The 20,316-nt window shown below is 41.0% G+C and overlaps 1 protein-coding gene across 1 annotated transcript in view; it reads right to left on the bottom strand.

Annotated features, from left to right (window-relative positions):
• The window catches only part of SLC35F3 (solute carrier family 35 member F3), a 163,331-nt gene extending 161,225 nt beyond the window's left edge, over positions 1-2,106 (bottom strand). The window contains exons 1-2 of the mRNA XM_036380249.2: positions 1,848-2,106; positions 1,357-1,586 (exon numbers count right to left, since the gene is read on the bottom strand). Of these exons, the coding sequence (XP_036236142.1) occupies positions 1,357-1,586; positions 1,848-1,900 (283 nt within the window). The 5' untranslated portion in view covers positions 1,901-2,106. The remainder of the gene's footprint in view (positions 1-1,356; positions 1,587-1,847) is intronic.
• Between the last annotated feature and the right edge of the window lie 18,210 nt (positions 2,107-20,316).

The following is a 20,316-nucleotide window of genomic DNA, read 5'->3' as shown; positions in this document are numbered from 1 at the left end:
GACAGAGTTATAAATTTCAACAAATAGGTTATAATTGAGGAGCCAGCATGACCTTTATTATTTCAGAAGGTTCAGCCATAGCAGCTCAGTGTGACTTCAGCTAGACTATTAGTCACTCTGTCAGATAGAACCATTAACATCCAACTCAGTCTGGCATCCACATATGATGTGATCCTTAAAACTGGCCTGAATAAGCTTTACTCTCAAGAACAGCCCCAATCCAGGCACTGGAATTGCTCTTATAGAAACACCACATTCCTAGTGAGTAAAGTAGCAAATATCTGATATTTCTGTCATAATTGCAATCAAAGAAAAAATAAAAAAAGGGTCTCACAGAAGAGTATTAGAATATTTATTAGTAAAGTCCTATTTTCAGGCAACCAGGACCAGCTCTCCCTCAAAGAAAAACTGAACTTGTACTGTATGCCATACATTCTTGTATCATTCTATTCCATTATTAAGCACACTGCCAAACAGATAATCTAGTAGTAAATATTTCAGAACATTTGCACTTAATATGTAAGGAAGTACAATATGAAAACAACCACTTTATCAGAGCCAGTGTTTCCAGCAAAGCAATGATTTCTGTTGCAGAAGAATCCTTTTATCAACAAAAACCCCTGTGACATTTCAAACGACCTTAAGATAACCAAAATAATGTTATGACTTCAATTAATTGGTAAACTATTCTGTAAATTTTTAATGCATACAACTGACATAAACATGATGAAAGATGGACAAAAAAATACTCAAAAAGTACTAGTTGATATATTACAACGACTCGAGGTAATGCTTCCTTTGTAAATCATGTATGTGACAGAATACAGCTACACCTCTCTTCATATCGTTATCATTTGAAGTTTCTTTCTCAAGTGTATGCATACGGAAGAAACAGCTCCACTCGACATAGGAAAAGACAGATCATTCAGCTCAAGTGCTGTGAAAATTTGACAGAAATTTTCTCCTAAAACAACAGAAACACACACTGATAACGCGCTACATGTGGAAATGGTATGTGCATGAGCGTGCAGGGGCTTTTACACAGCTGTCAACCCACGGTAATCACCGTCGCTAAGTGTGCCTGCAACGTGAAGACAAATATTTGACCTATTTTCTTAGCAGAATTCATCATTCTTAGCACCACGCTCTCGTGAACCAGCCACCGCCAAAGGACTAAGGCAACACGGGCATAGAATTCTTCGCCGAGAGTGAGAGCGCTTCCTTCCACGGAGCGAGGTTTGTTCCAGCGCTAAAGCGCTCGGCCCCTCGAACCCCCATCCCTCTGCCGGTTTCAGGCTGCGCCCGCTCTCCCTGGTCCTGGCAAACCCCCCGCGCCCGTCCGTGCCGGGGACTCACGTTTGTAGCTGGCTGCCCAGGGCTGGTAGCCGTAGTAGCCGGTGATGCGGAGGATGCGCTCCTCGATGGAGGTGAGCCCCACGGACGCGCTGGTGAGGTCTTCCACAGAGCGGGACCACTTCAAGTCCTCTTTAATGGCCTCGTCCACCACCAGGTACTTGAGCTGCCGCAGCTGCGGGCTGATGTCGGACAGCCGCCGGGGGCTGACATCGGGGGAGCGCCGCATGCCGCTGCGGGTCGGGAGAGGGGCGTCAGCCCGGGGCCGCGCCGCCAGCGCCGCCGCCCTCGGGCGAAGTTGGCGGCGTGCGGCGGGACCCCCGCCGGCAGGGGAGCCAGCCCGGGCCCGCGGCACCCACAACTTTCCTCGCCGCCCTCCACCGGAGCGACCCCCGGGAGCGGGCGGCGCCGCCGGCCAGGCTGAGGTAAGGTGAGGTGAGGCGTGCGGTGTCCCCGTCCCCCCGGCCCGCCCGCCCGGCCCCGCGGGTACTCACAGCGTGGCGGCTTTGCCCCGCGCGGAGCCGTTGGGGAACTCCCGGATCCCCATGGGGAGCAGCAGCGATGGCTGGGGGGCGCCCAGGCTTCCCGGCGGGGCGAGCCGGCGGCTCTCACCGGCCGGGTAACAGGCGGAAAGGAAGGAAAGGAGCGAGCGGGGGAAGGCGGCGCCCCCGTGGCAGAGGGTCCCCGGGCTGGCGCTGGCCCCGGCGGGAGAGGCAGGCAGGGAGAGAGGCGGGCAGCGATGGAGGGACGGAGACGGGCGGGCCAGCGCTGCCGCCTGCAAGCCGCTGCCGCCTGCGGAGCGCCGAGCGCCGGCGGCGGGGGCCGGGCAGGGCAGGGCGCGCTCCGCGCCCCCCACCCCGCGCGCTCCCGCCGGCCGCCGGCAGGGGGAGCCCCCGGGCCCGCCGCCGCCGCCACTAGCGGCCCTCGGGCGGGGCGGGGCGGGGCGGCCTCGCCCTCCCGGGGCCGCCTGACAGCCCTGGGCGGCTTCGCCCCCCTAGGTGTGCCCGCCTGGGTGAGCAGCCAAGCCTTTCCCACCTCTGTTCGGTGGCAACAAGCTCGGAACGGAGCGGGGGGCCCGGACAGCCCGGGCAGGGCCGGCTCTGAAGTGACCGAGGGGCCCCACGTGGCTACCCCCGTAAGGCCGCCGAACCAGCTCCGGAGTCACGCAGCCTTCTACCAACTCACCTTTACTTTTATTATTTTTTTAAATACACCTCCAAGTTTAAGTGGCAAACATGCAGTTAAGCTTAAATGAACATGTGAGCATAGATGTTACCTTATACAAAGAATTAATTCCCAGACAAATAAGATTAAAATCTGATAATAGATTCTTGGGCAAAACTTGGTCACCTAGAAGTATAGACAGTTGAAGCCAAAGAGTGTTTTGTATAGATGTATCCATATATATTTGGAAGCGGGTAAAAATCAAGTCCAAGGAGAAAAGGTTGTTACCTTTCACCACTTCACTAGCTCAGTTTACTTGGAACATTAACCACCAAGATATCAAATGTGGATGTGAGCTGGATCAGTGAAATGCAACCTTTCACTGTCACTGAAGGGAGCATTACAGCATCACTGCACCATTGTCAGAAAGGGAAAGTATAAAAAATAGCCAGCAAATGAAAATCAAACTAATTATCATCCTAAATGCACATGTATTGAATAAAGCACTAACTTTATTTTATTTCCTCTACAACCCTTATTTTGAGCCTGTGAAGGAGGAAAATGTTTGCTGTTGAGGAAGCTGGTTCCAAAATCCACTACAGATGAACAGCAGTGGTCCAACAGTGCAAACAGAGGGTAATTGTGCATGTGCTTGATGCTGCCTGCCAGTAATGACAGAAACTCTTGCAGGGTGCACAAATCAATGCAGAAGGATGATTTTGGTTAAGATGAGGGGATAAAAACACCATGCTCACTAATTCTAAGGATACTGATCACTGTCATGATTTAAGTCTCTTTAGGGCATTTAGGGCAGGAATGGTGATGAAAGGCACGAATAGGATTAATCATTTCAGTCAGGCCTCCCAAGGCCATCACTGGACCATCATCACTCGGTATGCACGGTCCATGCGCTCTCTGGCTCTATGTGGTGGACAAGGATAGGATTTATTCTGAGAATTTCCCATAATACTGCATGTATCTAGTGTAAAATTCCTCTATGATTATACGCCCAGAAATAAAACAAGTCTCAGAGCCAGCAAAGGCTCCAATACCGAAGGAAGCCAAACATTGTTGACCAGCCAATAGTGACTGACACCTGCTGAGCACTCACCCTGCCTCTTGGCATAGGCTGCTGCAAACTAGCACAGGCTGCTTCAGCCCTGCTAGAAATTGTGCCTTCATCACTGATGTGTTTAGCTGCTCATCTTCTATAGCACCAGAGAGTAGTTGTGGAAGTCAGAGACCCTATTACACACATATCCACTTTGATATGCCAGAACCATCTTGTTCTTCTATCCAGTAAAATTTTTTCAGCTGTTTTATTCCTCTCCAGCTGCTGTCATTCCAGGGTGCAAATGAAATGACGGATGGGTTTCTTCTCACACACACAAGTGACTTTGAACAGCTTGGGTGGCAGCACTGACAAACTTGAAGTGAGCATGCCTCTTGCAAGAGAGGAAAAAAATGCATGGGAGTGAACATCTTAAAGTTCACTAAAACATTTAATAAAGATGACATTTCAAAATTTTATAAGCTGCAACAGCAACGTCTACCAACAGCTACCTCTTAGGATCTTACCAAACCTTGCTGTAAGGGATGTTTCTTTTTTAAAAATAGCAGCTGCTGGAGACATGCAAGTAAAAATTCTTATGTATATTATTTTAATTATGTTCAAGCATTGTAGCTAAAACTATGGCTATATGGCATTGGACAATAAAGCATAAAGTATTGGATTCCAGATGACTTGGAATTTGTAGATTTATGGAGCTGTTTTAAGATTTTTAATAAAAGGAGAAGAAAATCTTGTGGTATTCTAGCAATTCCACAAAGTGTAAGGAAAAAAATTAGCTAAGCAGAATATACCTACTCTAGGAATAGTGGGCAAAATGGTATGCAGCACCAAGCTGGAGCCACTAAGAACAGCTTTCTGAACCTCCTACTGGTGAGAGTTTATTACTTTAGTAAAACACCTGCAATCATTCAAACACAGAAGGGTTAGGAAACTGTATTTTTCTAAAAGGAAGAATGCTATAGCAAGGAAACAATATCTAATTATTCTAGAGTGTGGTGCCTTATCCTGTCCCCTTATCCTGTCCTGTTAGATACTCCTTTTTATGTTTTTCCAGACAGCATGAAATTATATGCTTGACTGATATTCAGCTCTTAAAAGGCACAGCCATTAAGATATATTAGCATTGTTGTCTACAGTGTGATGCCATATCAAAGGAAAATATAACTTAAACTGTATTTATTTTCACCTCTCACCAACACTAGCTTGCCAGAAGATTCTCTGGGATGGAAGTTTACATTTATCAAAATACTACTCTTTTCATGAGAAAGGTAAGTGCATTTTTTATTTCTCCCAACCCCCACCCCAAGATAAGAATTTTACATTTAAAAGATTCTCTGACATACTAGACTAAGATAGCAACAATATTTCATCAGGCAACAAACCAATCACTACTGTATAAACACCAGCCAGCAGGAAGTTGATGTGGTCCTTCTTTCCCAGTTCATAAAAGTCAGCCTTAGAACCTGAGTCTTTAGAAGACAAATTAGCTCCCTTCTTAAGCAAGGAAAGACTTAATTGCCCTTCTCACCAATTATTCTGCATTTGATGCATAGTCCTGCTTCTTAGTATTTTTATATTTAGTACTGAAGGTATAAGCCCAAGCTATTAATAACTTGTTCCTGTCCAGGGTATTTGGGTGTTGGACAGAAATACAATATATGTGATAAAAGTCCTATATAATATATGGAAATGCTGTATGGCAAAGCTATTCATTTTCTCCAGCTGGGGTCAAATTTGACATCCACATGAATATAATGCTGCTGCATAACCCAAATGACTCCAGCTCTATCCATGGGACTAATTGTAGCATGTTCAGATTGAACAGGAATGCAACTTTGAGCATAATGCTTTTCACATACAAAATATTTTGAATCAGCAACAACAAAAAAAAAAGCAGAAACTGTCTAGTCCATCCTAGTTATTTGCTTACATTCATGTTTTTAAAATACTTAATACCATCTTGAAGTGGTTGAAATAAACCCAGAGAACCAAGAAAAACTGATACAGCAGTCAGAGAATGGCCAAATGAAGACTGAAGGAGAAGCAAAAGTCAGCCTGACCACCTCCAACAGAATCACCCTTGCTCTCTCAAGCAGAGAAACCAACACTGTGCTTGAGAGAGCAGTCAGATGAATTTAAGACAAGTGAGAGCAAATTTTTCACATGAGCTCTCACATTGCTCTGATCCCCATGCAATGCATGGCAAAACCAAATAAGCATCAGAATTTTTGTCATGACACCTTGCTGGAAGCAACTGGAAAGCTCTGGAAATGACAATCTAGCTGCCTATTATAGTTAGGAAGGGCCATACACAGTTAGTGTCCCAGTTCCTGGGAAGTACGCTGCTTTATAGAAAGCTGATTTTAATCTGCTACTTTGAAGTGGTTGAATATAAACTGTTCACTTTCTTTCTTTGACAGACACAGTGGAAAATAGAAGTTCTTTATATTTGGGATGGAAAATAGACCTATTTTTTGTTTTGATATCCATTGTTAGATGAGAAGTGCATAAAAAAATTAGGACAACTCATCATGTCTTAGTGGCGTACGAGCCCTGCCAGTGCCTCTCTTCCAAGTTCCAATCAAAAACTGAACTGAAAAGAGAGAAAAATAGTAACATTTCCTTCCTCCAGCAAGAGCCCCAAAAGGAGGTGTTAATGAGAGAATGCAGAACAGACTTCTTCAATATCCCGTATCTTGAGAAATGCCAGAAGCGTGAAGCTCAAAGTCCATTGGTATACTATGTAGCCTTGATATCCCTTCACGTTCTACCATTTCACATTATTTGTTTGTGCTAGAAATAGCAGGCTACAAAACCCAGGTTAAGGAAAGGCTGGATACTGGTACTGCAAGTTTTCTGTATTTAGCTGTGCATGACTCCTAGTTCTCCCTTGTCCCACAGGTTTGCTGAAAGGTGAGCCAAACAACCAGGGAATGAGGGGGAAAGATATAGGAAAGAGAATTAAGGACTCCAGAAAGAACATGAAAGAAAACTTTTATTGGATTTGTGCTCAGGGAAGGAAGTTGCTTTAGCAAACTAGAGTACAATATTCATGTTATGTTTAAAGTTGCTTATCTGGAAGTTGTGCTAGCCCCAAGAAAAACCTAATAATTCTCACCCTTCAGATAAACTTATGGGCTGTTTTCTAGTTTTGAAGGTGTTTTTAAAGTTGGATTTTTTTAATGCAAAAAAATGTGCCACTAGCCTTGGACTGCACAGATTTCTCAGCAGGAGAGATTTCTGAAGGGAAAGAAAGACTTGGAAACTGATTTGACAGGCAATTTTTACTGTATAAAATTAATGGTAGCTGTTTGAAGCTGCACATGTGTCTGAAACATTAAAAAACCCACAGCTAAATTTTTGATCTGGAAGCATAGAAGATCAAAAAAGCATTACGCTTTTGCCAAATGGTTCCAAAGTGTGGGGCAAAGCTGCTTACTTCTATGTATGCATTTTAAGTCCTATTTGTAAGTTAACCATACTTATTTTTCCAGACTTGGAATTAATTTTGGAAGCTACTGTAACTATTCTGTTGCACCAACTCAGACCTCACTTCTCCCCTCAATATACAAAAAAGTGTCCTTTCTTCACCTTTTGTCTCCTACAATGGATAGATTTCATCCTGTCATGAATAAAGACTGTATCTCACTACACTTTTCCCCGTATGTTCTTTGAAATCAAAAGACTTCATTAGGAAAAGTAAATCTCTTAAGAGTATAAGTTTTTAGTGAGAGCAACAGTAAGAACCAGGGGCAGAGTTTGCTATGCAGGTCGTTCCTGCAGGTTCCTACACCCCTATACAGTGCATACCCACAGAGGCAGACATTAGCACTGCTGTGAGCCTCAAGGCTGCACTGCTTCTTAGTGGAAAATGATATAGCATTAAAAATGAGTTCTTTCATCTTGTATTTCCTTAGTAGATTCTTTTATTGTGGTGATAAATTTGGAACAATGAGATTATTTGATTAAACTTTCTCAGTCACTGCTGAATGGACTACCCTGCTTGTAGAATTAATAAAAAGGCCAAGACACCTCATTAACATGCTTGGTATTGAGCTGGATTGGCAGCAGCACAGCTTAATCCTGCCAAAGGCCATTTGCTGAAGAAAGTCAAAAAGCTTTTAAATCATATTCTTAAAGGTTGAGTCAGGAGAAGATGACCTTGCAAAAGCTGTAGTCCTAACTGTGCAGACTTCCCTTCTGCCCATTCATGCTAGAGCTGCTTACTGCACAGAACAATATGTTAAATAGTATGCTTTCTCCATATGCAATTCAATGCATCAGACTTTATTTTGCTGTGCACACTGATTGGAAAACTAGATACAAAAGCTTAGTTTTAAAAAAGCCACATATGCCAATGTCCTCTAGCAGGGTGTTTGTGTTTTAGCTGTTCTTTTTCTCTTTTTTGGTAGCTGGAAGTATGCTAGCATCACTTGATGGTCTAAAGGTACATTTTAATTTACAAGAATTGATACAGATGTACCACACCACTGTAACTATTGCCTCACAATCTGTATAAGCAAATAGAGCTCAGAAAGACATGGACAAAGGGGATGAAAAGCATGGGTACATAATCATGCCTATCAAAACATCACAAAGATCAAGATTACTGACATCATTGTTGTTTAAAATCATTCATCTGTGGCACAATAACTATAGAAAGATTTATTGTCAAGTAGATTGCATTATAATCCTAATACACAACAGCCTATAAAACAGATCTCAACTTTCTGTTTTGGAAACAGTGTTTAGATTATTTACTTAAATATGAAAAGTGAATGTCCCAGGTAGTTAAAACATTCTTTATATTTGCTCACCTAGGTGGAAATAGTTTTTTTCTATATAGACACAAGCAACTGCATTTCTCAACACTAGCACACTAGTTCCAAGACATTAAAATTTACGGCAAAGTTATTCTCTAACCTTAATTAACCTAATTCATACCAGTGAAACTTCAAACTTAGTAGAGTTGCTTCCAATGTCTAGTCTTTGAACAGGCAGGTAGTCTCTCATTGTGAAGGGTGACGTGATTTTTGTGATCAATCACTTTAATGTATTTTCAAAAGAAATGTGACCACAAGAAAATTTTATTGCAAATATCTTAACTTCTATTTTTGCTTAAGCTAAACACATAACAGTGTCTTAAAAGTTCATAGAACCTTGTGTTCCTCCCTCAGTAATGTTTCTTCTAAAGTGCATTTTTATATTCCTTTTTCTAGGCTACCTTTATTGGTTTTGAGCTAAAGGTTTTCCTTGTATAAAGGTTTTCCTTTTCTGGCCCTTGCAAAAGTCCTGTTAAAGTAAAAATGGGGAATGTGAGAAAATTAAAAGAAAAATTGAACCCTATTAACAACATGATAAATATGAGGAAGGCAAACTAACACCATACATGTAGGTAAGGAAGAGATCACATTATGCTTACATATCTTCGTTAGAAAAGGGACACTGCCCTTATCTGTTTTGCAATACAAATATTGTCCTTGAAAGAGTAATCCAAAGACAAAAATCACAATTCCTAAGACAGAGAACTCCATAGACTTCAGGAAATGACAGTGCTGTGTGAAACAGAGGATCTGTAAGAATGTATCTCCCCCACAGACTTCTTCAGGTCACTTTGAGGTTTTTTTTTTAATTGAGTATTTGTCTTTAGAAATAAGTAAAAATGTTAGCCTTGAATTTAGAATCTGTAATAAATAGAGAAAACAAGGATATTGCAAACCTCCCTAACTGGATTTTTTATTGCCTGTCAGAAATAAAAATTTTAGTCATATCAAATAGCTAAAAAGAGAAATAAATAGAATAAATAATTTTTCTTTTATTGTTCTCCTGCAGTTGAGATTTCACACATTAAAAAGTTGAAACCCAGCAACTTTATATGCTTTACAGTGCAATGAAGATGTAATTTGCACCTTCTGTATCTCACATGGGATTTTACTATTGCCTTGGATGCACTTTCATAAACATTAAAAAAGAAATAAAGTAGCCCAAATAAAACACAACCACTGTTACTTCCTGAACACTGAACTACAGATAGTGTTTTGCAATCCTTCAGTACTGATACACATTTGTGACAAGGGTTTAAACCCTCATCTACTACTAAAATTATTGTCTTGTAACCTCAAATGTATTTCTCTACTAAACCAAAACAAATTCTCATCACAACATATTTTAGCCTGGCTTTTGACATCTTTTAGGGAGAAAATTTTTATTTATTCCTTTTGTTGTCATAAATAAAAGAGCCCTTTTTTGTGGCTTCTCCTCCCACCTGCTGAATTGTGAGTTACTATGATACCATTCAAGACAAAAGCCCACCCACACAATGCAGTTACAAAGGTGGCCGTTCTATGCCTCTAATTCACTTAGGCTGCATTAGTCCATAAAAAACAACCTGGTCCTTGCAAAGCCAAGTCATGCTCCCTTCCCTCCCTCCTCCAGTAGTTGTGGATGCTCTTTGCTCAACCTGGTGTGATATTCTTCAATATCATACACAAACAGAGATACTGCAGTATACAGAAGCCATTTTTAAAGCCTAATTTTAACAGCCAAATTTTACAAAAACTCAGCAGTAATGTGCAGCTCTGCTCATGACTTTGAAGAGATATACAACACACATGCGCTTTAGCAACAGCGGTTTTCCATCCCAAAACAATAAAGCGCTTTGCTTAAGCGTGTTTGCTGCAGCCTCCATGAGCATTACAGAAGTAGCAGGACACACACGTCAGAGCATGGATTCAGTCTTGTCCATCTCCTCAGCAGAGACATCAATCTCCATTGCTCACTGGCAGCAGCTATTTCATGTGCCAGGCAAAAATCACACCAGTAAAAACACAGACTCAATATTAGATTTTGAGGGAAGTGTTGCTGCTGCTGCTGCTATTATACCATTTAATGTTTTGTATTGCATTAGTCAATAGCTACCTCTTTGTTTGCAGCCTCCTTGTTTTTTCCATTTTATTACATTTTAGTTGTCAAACAAGATTGAAAGGAAATAAATCCTGGGGCTTGTGTAATGACTTGTTTTCCCATTTCTGAATGCCCATTCTCTGGTGAAGTATGAAGGTTTTTTTCACCCCCCTCCAGAGTTATCATTTTATCTGATGAAATATAATTATTCTTGATTCTCATGCTTTACTCATGAATACTCATCAGCTCTCTGGCCTATGAGCCAGCTCAGAGCTGCAGAGTGTTATCTGTGTCATACCTTTCAGAAATGCAGTTTGTAGCACTAACTTTCAGAAAGGTTCTTTGGTCACATTTTGTAAAGATAAAAATGAAGCAAAAAAGAGATTTCCATGCAGCCTGCCATGCAGAGGGGTGTTAGGAGGAGCACTGCTTGCCTGCTTCCATGGTTCCAATTTCACCACATGGAATCATAGAATAAATGGAGTTGGAAGGGACCCACAAGGATCATCAAAGTCTCACTCCTGGCCCTACACAGCACCATCCTCAGGAATCACACCATTTGCCTGAGAGTGTTGTCCCAATGCTTCTTGAACTCAGGCAGGCACATGAGTGGGGCAGTCACCAAAATGAGAAAACAGAAACAGCCAAATCACAAGGGAAGAGCAAACAGCACCAAGAAAAAAAAAACAGAATCTCTTCCCACTACTCAGAAGCAGAAAAAGGAAATTTTGGGATGAAAAAATTGTGAACATCCTTGAGAACTCATTAAGATGGAATCTAAATAGCTGAGCATCATACAAGAGGGCCCATAGTTGTCCACCAGTGATAACAATTATCAGCATGCCATTTTCTTCTGAAGTTCAGAATACCTTTTCTTACCTTGCTCTAGAATAGGCAGGAAGGCTGTGGAGCCCCTGCTTATCACCTGAGGTCCATCTTACTGCAGGAGTTTGCACCTTTTGCTGTCTGTGTTGTGGTATTTCTTGACACAGACCAACAAGACAAGCAAATATATAGTGGGAAGGTCAGGGAGAGACAAACTAATCTGATATACAAAAAGTTCCTGGGATATAAAGGAGGTTAGTAAGACCTCTCATATGGCTGTGGCTGAGGATAAAAAGGTAACCATTATGCTGTTCACTGATCAATTATATTTTTTACTTGAGTTTAAAAACTTTTTAAAACCCACACTTCATTTCTATACTTTTCCTGAGCACCTGTTGATTTTATTTGGTTTTAAGTTACGTACTTACATGGATTCAATTGCCAGTGTTAAGCAAAAGGCTTAACAAAGAGCTGAGGGGATGATAGGAAAATATCCCCTGAGAACTGTGCAAATCTGTAATATGAAACTGCCCACATATGTGCCAGCATATACATGTTTTTATCCTCTGTTAGTGCCTTCCCAATAAAGTCTGCACACACACACACACACACACACACACACACACACACACACACACACACACACACTTAGCTCCAGACCACGGCATTGACCAGCTCATTCTCCAAGCTGCTGTACCAGTTGTGGGCCCCACTGGATGCAGCTCACATGGGGCATTTTTGCCATCTTCTGCAGGAGCATGGTCAGGCCCTAAATGAACAAAGGATCTAGCTGTAGAGGTGTACCAAGAGATTTATCTACCCTCCCTTCCTCTACCTGGGATCCAACTCAAGCATAAATTTTTTAATAGAAGAGCAGTTTTGTAGTCGCTGGCCTCTTTGATCATTGAGGCTTTAAAAAAACAACCCATTGGTTCTGTTCCTTTTGAAGTTGTACACAGCAGGATCATTAGCAGTAGAGAAGCAGACAGATGCAGCGCTCAGCGTTAGGTTCCCACAGTCACCATAACAACATTAAGTAGGGATGCTAAGCTGTACCATCACTTAAAATGAGACTGACAAGTGCTGCAGAGTGGTGGGCAGGTGACACAGCCTTTGTTTGGAGGCTGTTCTCTGCAGCAGTGAGCCAGGATCATGGAAAAGGACCAAACAAGAAGTGAGGGCACTCTGTGCGTGACAGAACAACTGGACACTTTCAGCTCTGCTTGTCTCCTGGGAAGAGATGAAGTTTTGCAGGCTTTGGTAATTAATTGTGCAGCTTCTAGTTCTGGCTAGTCTGCATCTTCTGCTCTAATTGTCAAGCTAGAAAAGCTTCTGTAAATGATTGTCTTCTTTCCTCTCTTCCCTCTGCCACCCCAACTCTATGGACCATGATTAGATGCAACTGTAATGAGCTTGGTTCAAAATTTGAGAGTCATTTATGCATAAGCATAAGTACTTAAGTTAGATCTTCCTTTTCTAAACATACTATTGGTGGAAAGTGGTGGTTGAGGAGTCATATAAGAAAAGTTTTCTATTTCTCCTAGATGTTTAAACTGTGTTTAATAATTTCTAGGCAATTATAAACATTATCAAGATGAATTAATAGTCTCAGCTTATCTGCAACAAGATAACAACTTGTGGCACTCAAAGTCATAAATCCTTTCCAGTGACAGCTCCATGACTGTGATGTGCAATAATCCTTCATATTGATTGCTTGGTTCTAGACTGTCAGGCAATACAAATGGGTAATCAAGGACCTGGTTAAAACTGAAAAACAATTTTTAGCAATATTTATTTCAAGTTGAACTGAAGTATTCTTAAATTTCTATCCCACTTGGAGATAAAGAGATCCCTGAGGTGCAACACTGGATCGTTCATGGCAGAAGGTGGTGGAATTGACCTCAACCTGCTTGTCACCAGTTCTTCTACAGCAGTGTCTAGCCAAGAATCACTTTTATCAAAATAGCATTTTCAGCGCTGTAGGTAGCTTCAACTTTCTTTTCAATTATGACAGTAGAGCTTAAGACAGAAATTTAGTTAGTATCACCAAAACCTTATGGTTGAGATGGAAATGAAAACCCAGTTCCTAGTTCTGACATCTAACCCACAACACCCAGTAAATGATAATGAAGCTTCAAGCACACACTTTTTACAGGAGCTGACAGAAACCCAGTAATACACTTCACTATAGAGTCACCTGGCATGACTTTTCCCAACGGAAAAAACCCACCCAAAAATCCATAAGTAACAGTCAAGTCAGGTGAGCTCACCTTGGAGATAAGAATAGTTTGACATTCAAACAAGAGCACAAGAGTTTGCTGTCAGGAAGAATGGGGTGGGGGAAAATAGACAAGAACCTTATTTTAGGTATAGTATCGACAAATTTATGGTGAGTTTCTGTAAAGCATTATTTGTGGTGACAACAGGCACAAGTACCATAAGGGAATTCCCAGTGGAATGAGTTTTGGTGCTACATAGCATCAAGACACAAGGCTGTCTCAGTAGACATAAGTGAAAAATGGCATTTTTTATGAGTTTGGAGAGGTTAATTTCAGAGAAGCCTACAGCCTCCAAGTGGTGCAAAAGCAAGACTTCAAATGGGTGAATTCAGTGCAAAGCTCCATGCAGAAGGTTCTGCTGCTACCAAATTTTGCCACGCTCTATTACTTCTAGTCCATGCAATGTAATGTATTAATTTGTTTAAGATGTGATAATATTAGCTTAATAAAACATATCTACAAGGTTCAGCGTTAGAATGAAAATCAACAAGACCACACTAACACAAAGTTATTCCACCAGGTGCACGCTTGTTAGAATAACAGTAGCTTTGTTTTCCATTGTTCATGCATTTGTAGTTTTCCACTGCCTTGAAGATTACAATGTGTATTGATTTTCTCATGTCTACACATACAAAACTACAATATAGCTCTGCCGTGGAAAAGCCCTGCATACTAACAACCTAGCTGATGTGTCAAGGGAGCTGCTTGTGGGCACTGATCTCTATACTTCAAGCTAAAAGAAACTGAGCCCTCTTTTTAGAGTAAATTAGAAACATGACAGAGTCTATGAAGATACAGATCAAATAACTCCAACAATTCTAAAAGCCAGCATTCCATGCTTATGCCAAAGCAAACTCTGAGCTTACAAATTGAGCAATTTTTACCTCTAGTACTATGAAAACTTGCAGGAATCAAAGAGCAAGAACTTTGGAGCAGAACCAAAAACCAGTGTACTTGTGCATCTCAGTACCCAACATTTTATCTGAGTAATCTCCTGAAACAGCCAATGCTTTGGCCCAGTGGCTTACAAAGTGCAGTAGCATAAGCACTGCTGCCCCTAAATAGGACAGCTGTTTGTAACTTTAATCACATGGACATCATCTGCTTTCATTGGAGCTTTTTTAAAATAACATTCTACCACACATTTTGGAAATATTTGATAGAAAATAATAGTGCTTGCTGGCCTTTGATTTGGTGAACATGAAAGTTGAATGCAGTGCATATTGATTATTAATTGCAGAGTTCATTATAGGCTGCAATATCTTAGAGCAAAACAGTTCAAAGAGGACAGGCAAAGGTAAATTCTAAACAGAAAACTAAAAAACCAAACCAAAAATTATGGATTAAAAAAAGCTCTAAGAAAGGAAGACAAATATTGCGGAAGATGAATTAAATCCTAGGATTCCCAGGCTAGCTGGACTGTCACATGTCTTTTTCCATGCTGATGGTGGTGTTCATCTAGTACCTCCAGCACTGCTAGACAGAAGGCCACCAGAGCTTTTTAACTGACATGATGGTGTAAAAAATTAGATTGGCTTCTTGAGCTCTTGAGCACTTGTGGAAGCACTGAAGTTTTATGTTAACACTCCACACTAGGAACAACAAAAACACCATAAAACAGCAGAATACCTCATGCCTTCATTCTGACATGAAGACAATGCTTTTAAAACATGAATGAATGTGCCTTTCATCAACACTTCACATTTATTTATTATCTCAGTCACTTATATCCAGCCACTTTTCTGATGACCCTCTCTGCAGCTTTTACCAGGACTCTTTCAACATTTTTCTCTTAACAAGAACAGGACACAGGTGCGTGTCCACCTGTCCTGTTTCCTGAAGAAATCCTAGTGAAATAATTTATATGTGATTAGCCTAATCACTAATGAGACAGTGTAGAACTTCAGGATTATGTGTTCTCCTCCTTTCACTTCTCTCCCTTAATGTCTCACTGACCCCGCCTGAATAAAAAACCTAATAATGACCTCTTGATTGAATGAGCTTTGGTCTTCCTAAATATCTGAGACATGGCTATAGCACTGACCTGGCGAAAAAAGTGAAATTGAACATCCTCTAGCACTCATTTGATGTGGAAATAAGTCTTCAACTTGCACTGGTTTTATACTGGCATCATCTCCATCCTGACATTTTTAAGTCAGTGGCCAGATTTGTATTTTCTAGAGGGACTAAAGTCTGCTGGCAAAATTCTTAAAATGTTACTATTGGCCTTGTTTAGAAGACAAGTATTTCTTCTGGATTCCAAGGAGGTTCTGAGTCATACAGCTGAGATTTCTGACCAAAGGAATACTCACCAGCTTAATAATGGCAGCTTCTAGAATACTTCAGTGTCTCTTTTTTGTGCATATTCAAGACTTTAATCATGATCTTTATCCATCACAGAAATTCAATAAGAGCTTCAGAACTGACCCTTGGTCAGATTATAGAGCTAAAGTCAAAGTCAGAGATAATCTATTTTCTATGGCCAGTGAAGATGCACCAGTTTCCCTTGAGGATTGCTATGGGCAGACATATGAAAACACTGTCATGTTAACACCTCTGGGATAACATAATTAGTTAAAAAGGGGAAAGTTGCTGTGCAGGAGCAATTACAGCTGGAGAGACCAATGAGAATATGTGGGAGTAACAGCCCTGCAGACACCAAGGTCAGAGAAGGAAGGGGAGGAGGTGCTTCTCATTGAGCAGGTTTGTTGGCAGTCCCCAGGAGGGACTCATGCTGGAGAAGTGTGTAAAAAGATGCAGCCCATTGGAAAGACTCCCACTAAAGAAATTCACAGAGAACTTTCCTCCATGGGAGGGAACCCATGCTGGATCAGGAGGAGAGTGTGAGGACTCCTTCCCCTGAGGAAAGTGCAGCAGAGAAAACATGATGAAGTCTTCCACAGCCCCCATTCCCTGTCCCTTGGTGCTGCTCATGAGGAAGGAGGTAGAGAAAATTAGATAAAAAATAAGCCCGGGAAGAAGGGAGGGGTGAGGGGAAGGTGTCTTAAGATTGAAGGTTTTTTTCTCAGGATCCTACTCTGATGTGGGCTGTAGTAAATGAAAACTGATTTCCCCAAATCAAGTCTACTTTGCCTCTTGCAGTAATTGTTGAGTGATTCCTCCCTGTCCTGATTGCAACCCAGGAGCCTTTCGTTATGCTTCTTCTCCCCCTTCCCAGCTGTGAGGGGAGTGACAGCAGCTGTGGTGGTGGGCACCCGGTGTCCTGCCAGTACCAACCCACCACATTTCTCTACTTAGCTATCAACACAAAAGAATTTTGTTACTGAAAACTATTGAGCTACTTGAATTTTAAGAACTGTTTTGCTTGCTAGAATGTCAAGGCTGACACTGACACATGCATACTCTTCATTTACAGGGAGAAAATGCATTTGAACAGAAGGGAAAGCAGATCAGACTTTGCAATACTTTCCAAAATACCATCCATTTGCCTCGACTAGATAAGCTTTTATCAAGATCTTATAAAAAAAATTTAACAGCATTTTTCTCCTCTTGCCTGCTTTGATCAGTTGTGAGGAAATTAAAAAGGCTGTCACTATTCGGCCTTAGCACCAGAATCCTATTGAGATGAATGTTGCAATTAACACCTCTGAAAACATTTGCTTGACCATTCAAGCAGTCCAGAACATCATCTTTCTCTATGTAAACTTTTTTCAGTTGGCATTTAGTAATATCAGTAAATGTCAGAGATATTAAGTAGAAAAATTGTTCTAATTTTCAAAACTCAACCTGTAGAGAATTCTTTTTCCTAACAGGACCACATAACTTTTCACTGCCCTGGCCTGAATTGGAAATTTAAATATCATTAATCTGCAGGTAGAAAGATTGCATCCAGGTTTTGATTTTTAAAGCATATTAGCCTAACAAATTAACAGTGTCCTGTTCTGAGCTCCTCTGTTCAGGAAGGACATTGATGTGCTGGAGTGTGTCCAGAGAAGGGCAATGGAGCTTGTAAAGGGTCTGGAGCATAACTCCTGTGAGGAGCAGCTGAGGGAGAGATGTTTAGCCTGGAGAAAAGGAGCTCAGGGGCACAACTTCTTGAAAGAAGGTTTTACCCAGGTGGGGGCTGCTCTCCCAGGCAACCAGTGATAGGATGAGAGGACTTAGTCTTAAGTTGTGCTAGGGGAGGTTTAGGTTGGACATGAAAAAAAAAAATTCCTCACAGAAAGGGTAATTAAATATTGGAATGGGGCTGCCCAGGGCAGTGGTGGAGCCAGCATCCCTGCAGGTGTTTAATGAAAGCCTGGACGTGATAGAGCCATGGTCTAGTTTGCAAGTGGTGTTTGGTCATAGGTTGGACTCAATGATCTCAGAGGTCTTTTCCCACCTCATTGGGTTTTTTTTTATTAGAAAACCCCAAACCAACAAACCTTTGTTTTGTCTTAACAGCTCAATTGTTATTTTTAATCAAAGAGCCCTTTTAGAGTACAGTAGAATCAAACTCTATTCTAGTATTAAAGTGTTTATCTACTCTTCATATGAAATAGGAGATCTAAAAATCTGGAGAAGAATTTGGGCAGGTGCTGTGGTTATGCAAATATTAATAGTTGAGTTTGTTTAGGTCTTTAGTTTTTGGAAAAGTTTGATCATTTAGAACATGGGGTGTTCACCCAAATCTTTTAGAAATTACGTATTTGTAGATATCTAATACACCTTTTCCCAAGACAGGATATTCAGAAAGCATAAAGTCAGCAGCTCCTTTTTGTGTGTACCTCTACTACTGCCTATTTAGGACTACCTTAGAAGATGAGCTATTGTATTCAGCAGTAGTCTGAATACAATAGTTTCAGGAGGCAGGTAGGGAAGGCATGTAGGGAAGAGCTCAGTACTTCATCATCGTGTTTTTAATGCTATCTGAAGTCCCAAGCTGATTGAGGGTGTCACCACCCCCTGTAAGCATTCTCAGTGCCAGACACCATTACTGTGATGTGAAGTCAGGCATCTTTTCTGAGATCATTGAGAAGATAATTCAGCTCCAACTCATTCAACAGGATTCAGAGGGTTTTCAGGATAATTTCTTATAGATTATCTGTCTTTAGGAGCAAGAAAAAAAAGAACTATTAAATCAATATCAAGGAGATGGGAAATTTCACTTCCTGCTTTTCTTGAAGCATGGGAAGAGAGGGCAATCTGAAAAACCAGTGTGCACAGCAAAATACATGAAGATGTTTATAGAGGTTCCCTTTACTGAGCTTTAATTATGGTTTTCATAGCTCCACAAGACCAATATCTTAATTTTGCAGTTCCATCAGATCAGCATTAACTATTGCAGAGATCTTGTTGACTTTATACTTCAGTCTGTAAGATGCAGCAATAATATTTATTTTCCAACCAAACTGAAGATCAAACCCAGCTTACCCAAACAGACACTTTGAAACAGAGTGAGGACGGGTTTAAATGGGTCCTTCAAAAGTGATAATAGAAACCTGCTGAGCACATAGATCACATGCCAAAGCAGGCATTAATGCCAGCTTTATGTTAGTCCTCCCTTTCACTCTGGATAGGAGTAAAAACTCAATTGCCTGATGGTGTTAGTGAGATATACATCATTTCCTCAGTCCCATTTTTCCTCCATGAATATCAATCCTCTCAAGCAAAGAGGAAACAAAGACATTAGAGTAAGCAAGAGACCTGTACTCTACTCTCCTATGCAATACAGTGTGAAACACCTGGGAAGTTTGTCTTTACTAACACAGATTATGCAATATCTATTTTCCCCACACTAAAAATCTATACTTCAATGTTCAGTATTCTGTATTACAAAGATACATATCCTACTTCTTGTTAACACAATGAATATTTGTATTCCACTAGCAACTTGTGATAGGTCCTATGATCATGAAGAGAAAAAACAGGTAGAGTATTTGTATTTCTTGTTAAGATTGTTAAAAAATTGTTATAACATATTCCTCCAATTAAGTCAAGTAAACCATAACACAGCAGCATACCATAACAGCAGCCTAACACAGAATGTACCTACTAGAGATCATTGATTCAAAAGCTTTTCTAACACAGTTAATGCATTATGTATGCAATAAGTGGCTTCCCCTTCCAGCTTAATCAAGATTAACTGCTTAGATCACAAATACTCTCTATTTTCACAGTACTGAAAAACAGTTATACAAGTACAAAGAAATTTCATATAAGAACTATGTAATTGAAAGTAGGAATCAGCATTGATCTACATTATGTTTAAGTTCTGCAGTTCTGTACGAAAGTCAATTAATATTCAGTGATCACATAAAACATCATCTGTAGAGATGGAAGTGTGCCTGAAGTGCATCAGCTTCTGAGGGGGGAGGTCACTAGAAGTACTTTAAGGAGAGCTACTTTAAAATGAAGATCTGAGTGTTGCTGATTTCCTAGCAATTAACAAGTGTTTCTCTTCTTTCCTTGAGAAATCCCAGTCCTAGATTCATTATCCCTATTTCTCAGCACATACCTACCTGATCTTTGGCATAAAATGCCCAGCCATTGCCCAGAAGCAAGTTTTTCAAGGAATAGCTCCTCTGGCAGCTCAGCCTGTCCTTCAGCAGCCCTTTTCAGGCTGAAGCTCCAGCCTGTCTCAACTCTTACCAGCAAAGACCTTATTCCATTTGTTTCCTTCTGTCTTCCAGTCTCTGCAGTTAGATGATCACAAAAGTAACCACAGATTACTTCAGCTGAAGCAGAATTCCTAATGAGAGTATTCAGACACAGCTC

The sequence above is a fragment of the Molothrus ater genome, chromosome 3 (assembly GCF_012460135.2).
Source record: "Molothrus ater isolate BHLD 08-10-18 breed brown headed cowbird chromosome 3, BPBGC_Mater_1.1, whole genome shotgun sequence".
In the NCBI taxonomy this organism is placed as follows: Eukaryota; Metazoa; Chordata; class Aves; order Passeriformes; family Icteridae; genus Molothrus; species Molothrus ater.
The sequence above is the reverse complement of the archived record's forward strand: the minus strand, read 5'-3'. Positions and strand labels throughout refer to the sequence as shown.